This window comes from Cyprinodon variegatus, unplaced genomic scaffold (assembly GCF_000732505.1).
Source record: "Cyprinodon variegatus isolate N-32 unplaced genomic scaffold, C_variegatus-1.0 Scaffold25, whole genome shotgun sequence".
NCBI classification, from domain to species: Eukaryota; Metazoa; Chordata; class Actinopteri; order Cyprinodontiformes; family Cyprinodontidae; genus Cyprinodon; species Cyprinodon variegatus.
The window spans coordinates 543255-551654 of NW_015150478.1; the positions used below are offsets into that span (position 1 = coordinate 543255).

Genomic DNA, 8400 nt, shown 5'->3' on the forward strand with positions numbered 1-8400 from the left:
CTGACCAAGAAATAAGTCAACTCGCAGCTGGCGAGAATATGAGCGAAAGGCAATCGGAGAACGACATGGGCTGTCTTTGGTCCCCCAAGGAGAAGCAGAGTGGATTAAACACGAATTAATGTGGAATTTATCACAGTTTAAAGGTGGAACGACGACCGGACACAGCGCTTTCTCGCCAGGTAAAGAGTTAATTGTTGAATTTGTTAAACTATCCAGAAAAAAAAAAACAAACAAACATCAAGTAGTGATAAAATATGTCTTTGACCAAAAAAGTTACCTTTACAATGTGTAGTTTGCTCCCTTCTTTCAAAAAATGACTAAAGTTTGTGTGCGTAAATGTAAAAAAAAAGTTTTATCTAATGATAATGAAAAGTAAAGTGAAAATTAATGGACAAATATGTGAAAATGACCCCGCTTTAGGTTTTGATGTGTTTTGCTGGGTTACATCTGGCTCTGGCACGCACGTCAGCTCCAACACCTGCAAGCCTCTTTAAGTGACTCTATCCATTATGATTACATGACCGTCAAAGCCTTTGCAAACAGAACCGTCTGACTGTAATGCTGCTGCTGCTGTGCAAATTGTAATCTCTTTTCTTCTCTCTGATACTGCTTGTGATCTTTAGTTCCGCACGTTTCTTTTTTCTTTTTATATCCCTCAAACCTAGTTTCTTATCTCTTATGTCTGCAGTCTTCCTCTGTAAATTACTTTGATTTTTTTCTTTTCTTTTCTTTTTTGATCCACCTCTTATTCATTTTTACGCCTGTATAATTTTATGAATGAGCTCCGAGTAATGGCCAGACTTCTGTCAGGGGGCCAGTATTGTGAGTTTGCCTGTTAAACTTCAAAGTGAAGAGGTGTTTCCTATCCCAGCTGTATGGAGGGGGGGGGATTACAAAGTGTTTGGGAGGCCCCCTAATATGACTACCTGCATGTCAATAGTTCCTTGGAAGCGCACTGACAGAAACCAACTGTTTTCCCACAGGGACTGACTGATCATGGTCGCCGTGGTCCGCTCTCTCATGGTACTGCTGCTCGCTCAGGTGCTGCTGGAAGGTGCTGCGGGACTCATCCCGGAGGTTGGCCGAAGGAAGTTCAGCGAATCTGGGAAGCAGAGCCCGGAGCGGTCGGAGAGCTTCCTCAACGAGTTTGAGCTTCGGCTTCTCAAAATGTTCGGCTTGGGCCGCAGACCGACCCCCAGCAAAAACGCCGTGGTGCCCCAGTACATGGTGGACCTTTACCACATGCACTCTGCGAACGGAGACCACAGCACTAAACGGACCAAGAGTATGGGGAAGCACGCAGAGAGGGCCGCCAGCAAGGCCAACACAATTAGAAGCTTTCACCATGAAGGTACGTATTACTGACATACCTCCACCTGTCAGCTCTCTCAGACAGCCCTAACCCATATTTAAACATGACTCAGTGCGTCAAGCTGAGCTTCACAGCCTGCGCTGTTTTATAGAGGTTTAGTCATTTACGCGCAGCTCGCATCTATTATTTGTAACTCTAAAAAAAAATTTAAAGCGACTCGATTCACAAACAAGAATCTCACGCACAATTGAACTAACTCTCTTTTATGCAGTGATGCAACAGTAAAGCAAACACGCCTCTAGCAGCTGTCACAGGCTTCAGAAACATCAAGGGCCAGCGCTATCCCTGGGGTAATTTGTTTCTTAATAATTGATGGTGTTTGCGTGGGCTGTGAAAACAGTTTTTCCAGACACGCACTGCGGGAGCGGGATAAAGGGCGGTGTGCCTTTAGCGCAGGTAATAGACAGAACCCTGTAACTTAAAAAAAAAAAACAAAAAAAAAACAGGCATTATAGTAGCACGAGCTGGGGCACAGTCATGTCAGACTGACTCATTTTTTAAAAAGACTGAAATGATTTGTTTGTAACTGTGGGAAGGAGGGGTTCCTTCCCCTTTCTTTCCAAATCATCCCTCTGTCCCTCTCTCTCCACGATGTGCGCAATTACGCACGTTCCTGTATCACCATAGCTGCTCTCACAGTCTACAGGACACGTGGTGGTTTGTTGGAGTGAGTTTTTCAGTTTAGCTCCAGATTAAAATAGATGAAAATTATAGAATAGGACATAGACTACACATATTCACTAAAGTTGATTATTTCAACACATCCAGATTAGCCTACTTTAGAACATAGACATTATTTTATGTCATCACATATTGTATATTTAATATATTTAATTTCAACTAAAGCTTATTGCAGCTTTGTAGCCACTATTCCACTTCCTATGATTCAAGTAGCTGTTTTTACAGCATACATGTTACTAAGTCCATTGGGGCCCTACATAGAGTCCTCATACAGAGTCCTGTGTTTGACTGGAGAAGTTTCCATCAGGGGTGAGTCAGAGGGGTGGTTGAGTGGTTGCTTGGGTGCTCTCCAAAGCCCTAGTGCAATGACACCAAGTGGCTAAACTGACACACTACAAACAACCCTGGCCTGAGCTGCAGGGCTGAGTGACTGCTCCCAGCCGGCTTGTGGAAACATCTGCTCTCAGCAAACACACCTTGACACCACTGGCCATTACAAATGTGTTTAGACTGTATTTAAACATGCTCCCAGTGGCTCTTTAGCCTGTGCTTATTGAGCTGCATGGTTCTTAGAGTTCTTGAAATAAGTCAGTGACATTGTACTGAGCGTTTTGTAGGGTAAATATGTGTGAACAGAGATTAATGCAACACAACCAAGCAATCTGAATCTCATATCTGAACACATCATATCTGTCATTTGTTTTTGATTTCTCTTGAATAATCAGGTCTAATGCTATCAGTGAATAGAGGCATTTCCACTTTTTACAAGGGAGGCGGCGGCTAGTTACAGATTTTAGATGAATGACCTGACATTAGCCTTTATCTCTTATTTTGGCATAAAGCTCAAAAAGAAATTAGGAATGCCGATGCACTCATTTCTGTGGTTCAAACGTTTCTGACAAGCCTGAGCATGTTCACAAAGCAGTCTTAGAGAGATTGAAAAACACTGTTGCAGAACAAAACAGAAAAAAAACAGTGACAAAGGAGTAGACAGCAAGGAAAGAGGATTTGGAGGCTAAGAGAACAGAGAGAAAATGGGATTTGGGGTGCTGATAAAGGAAAGGAAGAGCAGGTTCGGGACCAAAGAGAGGGAATGAGACACAGGGGGCTTTCCCACATCAAATAAGAAGTGATGAGTCTAATTGAGGTCTTTGTGCCTCTGGAGGGAGGTTTAGGATGAGATGGTGGAATTTCCTAAATGCCTCCTTTGAAAAGCTAATAGTTTTAAGGTTTTAGTTTACTTTGCCACACCAAACAGATTAAAATGATGGCCTATACATCTTCTGTGATCTTCATAAAGTAAGAGTTCAAAGCAGGGCTGCCAAAAAGAAAATTGTAGCTTTTACTGACACTTCTATCATTTACCAAATTCTATGGAAGGGAATACCGATTAAATTCAACACGTGTGTCACCTTTATATGCCCCAGCATAGTAAGAGTAGAGATATAAATTATAAAAAAAAGAATTATGAAGAATTTGTTTATCTCCAGAGCAAAAATAATTATCTAGTAATGTCCTAGAGTAAATTTGCAAGGAACTGGCAGTATTATTGCGATTATGTCGTCCCCCTTGGCATTTCTTTAATACTTTTTATATTTATTTCAGAATATGAGCTTTAAACAGATTTGATTATAGTTAATGGTTTGACAGAAGGAAATTTTAAACAGATGTCAACTGTTTGTGCAAATAAGCAGTATGAATGCAGGCTTACTAATCCCTCTGATCTTATCAGAAGATGAGAGCGCACTGCATTTATTCTTTGACATTTAACCTGATGATTTCAAGAGCCTCACCCTAATGATTGTTTTACATCGCAATTATCATTTGCCTGTGATTAAAATTGAAAAAACAATATGTTTTACCTTCTTGACAGTGGCCTCCACCCACCCTGTTCAGTCACTAGGCAGTTCTGCTGAATGTACTGATAAAAAGATAAGATGCTAATCGGTTCATATTTGGAACATTAACAAAGCAACTGTTTCCATGCCAGTCCTTCTTTAACTATGCGTGTTAACTTGTTCAATCAATCTTTTGGTTGCATCATCTTACACTGTGGCTGTCTATGTTGTTTTCTCTAGAATCAATGGAAGCCCTGGCCAGCCTGAAAGGCAAAACAACCCAGCAATTCTACTTCAACCTCACTTCAATCCCTAAAGAAGAGCTGATAACTTCTGCAGAGCTCCGCATTTACAGGGATCAGGTCATTGGAGCTGCACCCCCGAACAGCAGCGCTCTAGCTGGAGGCCTCCATCGTATCAACATTTATGAAATCTTCGGAGTTCCAGTAGGCTCTAACAGCACAGAACCTCTGGTCCGTCTGCTGGATACCCGGCTGGTTCAGGACTCTTTGAGTCGCTGGGAGAGTTTTGATGTGAGTCCTGCTGTTTCTCAATGGACATCAGGGCAAGGCCCCAACCATGGCTTTATGGTGGAGGTGCTTCACCCAGAGCATGAGGAGATGGACTCAGAGCATTCCCAGAGACGAAACAAGCATGTCAGGGTGAGCCGGTCCCTCCATCAGGACCAGGACTCATGGCCACAGGCCCGACCCTTGCTGGTAACGTACGGTCATGACGGCCATGGGGATTCAGTACTCCATACACGGCAAAAAAGGCAAGCACTCCGGAAACAGCGCAGGAAGCATCCGCACAAGGCGAGCTGCAAAAGGCATACCCTGTATGTAGACTTTAGCGACGTGCAATGGAACGAGTGGATAGTGGCACCTGCTGGCTACCATGCCTATTACTGCCAGGGGGAATGCCCCTTTCCATTACCTGACCACCTTAATGCAACAAATCATGCCATTGTGCAGACTCTTGTCAACTCCGTCAACCCAAGCATCCCCAGAGCCTGTTGTGTGCCCACAGAACTCAGTGCCATTTCGCTGCTTTACCTGGACGAATATGAGAAGGTGATTCTGAAAAATTACCAGGATATGGTGGTGGAGGGCTGTGGCTGTCGATGAAAAATGGATTGGGTGAACTTAAAGTGAAAGTGGACACCAGAGAAAGACAAAGTGAATAAACTTTACTATGGACACCCAGTTTCTCAATGAAGACATTTATTTATATGAAAGAAACAGAAAATAGAGATATTGAGTGCAAGTCCTTAAAGTTTATATATAAATATATTTATGTCTACATAAAGTTGGGAAAGTTTTAATCAAAGGAATATTCCTTAACTGGTTCTAAAAAAGCATTTCTGTTGTACGTAATGAAATGGGTGCAATACCACATGAAGTATAATGCTGAGATGTTTATATTGTATTTATTACTATTATAACCACTCTATTTGTAAATAAATAATGTGTATTTATCATAAAAACATACAATTAGTCCAGTTTTCTAAGATCAGCACCAGCTGTATCTGGGAGGGGGCCTGGAAAGAGCGTGAAGACGTGTGGTTGGTGTAAAGATGGGTTTAAGTGCTGACTACAAAGAATATAACACTGCACTAATTGCAACTAAAGCAATGAAATATTTGGGTAAATGTAATTGGAAACCGAAAGCAAAGATCACTGGTGTAACAAGCTGCAATGTAGAGCCGGGTCACACAACAATTTTCATGCCCACAAATGTAATAGACTCCCAAGGGAGGATTAGAAAAACAGCCAAGTGTGTTTTCATACATTACATGTCACTGCAAAGATTCCTGGGAACAATCTTCCAAGAGCGAGCTCTCATGTTTATTCTTCCCCAAACCAATATTATCAGAGGAGAAAGAGTGGAACTGCAGCGCTTCTGTGCAAGCTTGGATGGGTTTATTTACAACAAGAACTGACACTGAAAAGCTGCACACTTTGGTAGCTGGGGACACCAACTAATCTGTACCAAGAAATAAACTTTACAATGAATTTAATTTACTAGAATAAACAGATATCTACACCTGACTACGATCATGAAAAAATGATATTAGGCACCCCTTGGTTTCTTTTTTTTTTTTTTTTGTTCAGGTAAAAATAAACATCTCTACAACAACAAATAGTTAAAAGAAAACATTGGAATATTAATTCGTCCATGAATATGTATGCAGCAGATAATCAGACAAATAACACCAAAATCTCTGTCTTTCTTCCTTTAGCATGTTTAAATTCTGAGTTTTTTTTTATTTATTTATTCATCAAGCTTTAAGAGAAATATAGTATTACTTCACAAGCGACACAGCTGAAGCATATGTTTCACTGAAAGAGCAGGAAACCCATGAAGTATCTTACAATATAAAGCAGAATCCTAACTTTCTCTTAAAATATTGGATACACACAAAAAAGGGATATACAATCTAAATGAAAGAGAACTGGTCCAAACCCACTCCAAACATCACAGAGGAGATCACCTTGTTTTATCATAACATCAGATCAGATAATAAGAGACAAAAGAGAAACTCAAAAGAGTCTTGCGGGGTTAAGAATGAGTGCTCTCGCTGCTGTGTTTGCATTAGAAAGGGTTTTGAGGGATCACAGCGCAGCTCAAAATACTTTAAATAGAATGTTTTAATGTGAGTGCACGTTGGGACCATGGAATGTTGGTTTTCAATCTCAGACACATGCATATATGCTTGCATGGAAAACCAGCGTGGTTGTTTTTTCAATCATCTATTCAAGGATTTCCTGGTGGGCTTTTTCTCTTAAAAAACAAATGTGCATCAAACAAAGATACGCTTGTTACTTTTGTGAGAGACAAATTAAAACATTAGAAAGCAGCTCTGATGCTTCACCTAGGAACAATAAAGACTCTAAAACAGCAGTTAAAGTTGCAAAGTTTATATCAGCTCATGTTTCCCCAAATAAGAAATGCCTATTGAATTTCTGTTTCGTTAAATTCACAGACCTTAATGGATTTTACCTGGATTTGTTGAGAGAGAGAGACACAAAATAATGCATGGCCATAAAGCCATAGGAAAATGATAGATGATTTTCAAATTGTTATACAACTAAAGATTTAAAAGGCGTGCTCTGTGTTAACATTCACAGCTCCTAAGCCATTATTTTGAAGAACCATGTTCTAATCAAAACATCTCTTAGACAGGTATGGGAATGAAAACATTGAAATACAGTATTTTCTCAATATCAAGTTCAGTCATACTGAAAGGAGAGCACACAAAATTAGATTTCAAGTCTAGTTAGAACTAAATTTGAGCTGGGCTTAAATTAAACCATTCAAACCTACCCTTAGACTACAACAGGCTTCATCTTTAGGGCGGTTTTCCTTGTGAAAGATGAACCTCTGCCCATACACAGTTCAGAAAGTTGATCTTATAGCATCTTCCTGCATTCAGTTTTACCTATCTCCTCATCGGTTCAGACCATATTTTCTAACCCAGCTGAAGACAAGACTGCCTGCCACCATATTGCTGCCACCACCACGTTTTATTAAGCAGGTTTTGTCTTTTGGGTGATTTGCAGTGTCATTCTGTTGCATATACCATATTACATGTGGGGCAAAAATTCTCATCTGACTAAAGGACCACATTCATTATATTTTCTTGTGTTCCCCACACTGAATATAACAACTTGGGTTTCCTGTCGGCTTTCTTTCATAGTTTTAATTTTATTAATGTTTGCAACAAACTTTCAACAAGTTCTCCCTCCTGAGGCGTGGATCCCTGCAGCTCATCCGTCGTTAACAGTGGCCTTCAAGCAGCTTCTCTGATTAATGCTTTCCTGGTCTAGCTTGACGGTTTAGGTAAACAGCAATGTCCTGGTAATGAATATTATTAAAGTTTTAGGATATTGTTTAACCCAACCCCTTTAGATTTGATGTGCACATGGGCCTCTTAGTCCATTTATGTTCCTTTAAAAAACTCGGCTACAGCTGTAATTTAGAGATTGAATCACACATGAATGGAATAGATTAATAAATAAATCATTTCTCGAGGAATTTGGTTTCACTATATTTTTTACGTGTTTTAGACTAAATAAAACTAAATGAACATGTATGTTATCTTTCAGAGTTATATTTTTTTAATTAAAATGGTGAAAAGCATACATCCTTTCCATTCGCTTTTGATATGCGTTTTTATTTACCCTTTTAAGTCCTGAAATAATCCATTAAAACTGACAGCTGTAACAGGAGAAAATGTGAAAAAGTTTAATAGTGTGAATACTTTTGCAAGGCACTTCATCTAACAATGTAACAGCATAAAGTTATCGTCTTAACAAAAAAAAAAGAACCCTTCCACGTCTCAGCTACAGCTTTTTGCACTTGTTTTTGTTTTTTTCCTCCATCTTCATCCCCTCTTAGTACCATCTGGTGTCAATTTTTTCTTTGTAGATCCCACCATACCACAACACTACACATGAGCTACACATACATCCCCCGGTAGCAGCCCTTTTTTAATGGACTTTAGGA

General features: G+C 40.0%; 1 protein-coding gene across 1 annotated transcript; it reads left to right on the plus strand.

Annotated features, from left to right (window-relative positions):
• On the plus strand, positions 1-7949 carry bmp2 (bone morphogenetic protein 2). The gene is made up of 3 exons (XM_015395109.1): positions 1-179; positions 984-1351; positions 4132-7949. The coding sequence occupies exons 2-3, from the start codon at positions 997-999 to the stop codon at positions 5016-5018; spliced, it is 1242 nt and encodes a 413-aa protein (XP_015250595.1). The 5' UTR covers positions 1-179; positions 984-996; the 3' UTR covers positions 5019-7949.
• The last annotated feature ends 451 nt before the right edge of the window (positions 7950-8400 follow it).

Coding starts and splice junctions, on each gene's coding strand:
- bmp2 (XM_015395109.1), top strand. CDS start 997: ATGGTCGCCGTGGTCCGCTCTCTCATGGTACTGCTGCTCGCTCAGGTG. Junction 1,352..4,131: donor TAGAAGCTTTCACCATGAAG/GTACGTATTACT, acceptor TGTTTTCTCTAG/AATCAATGGAAGCCCTGGCC.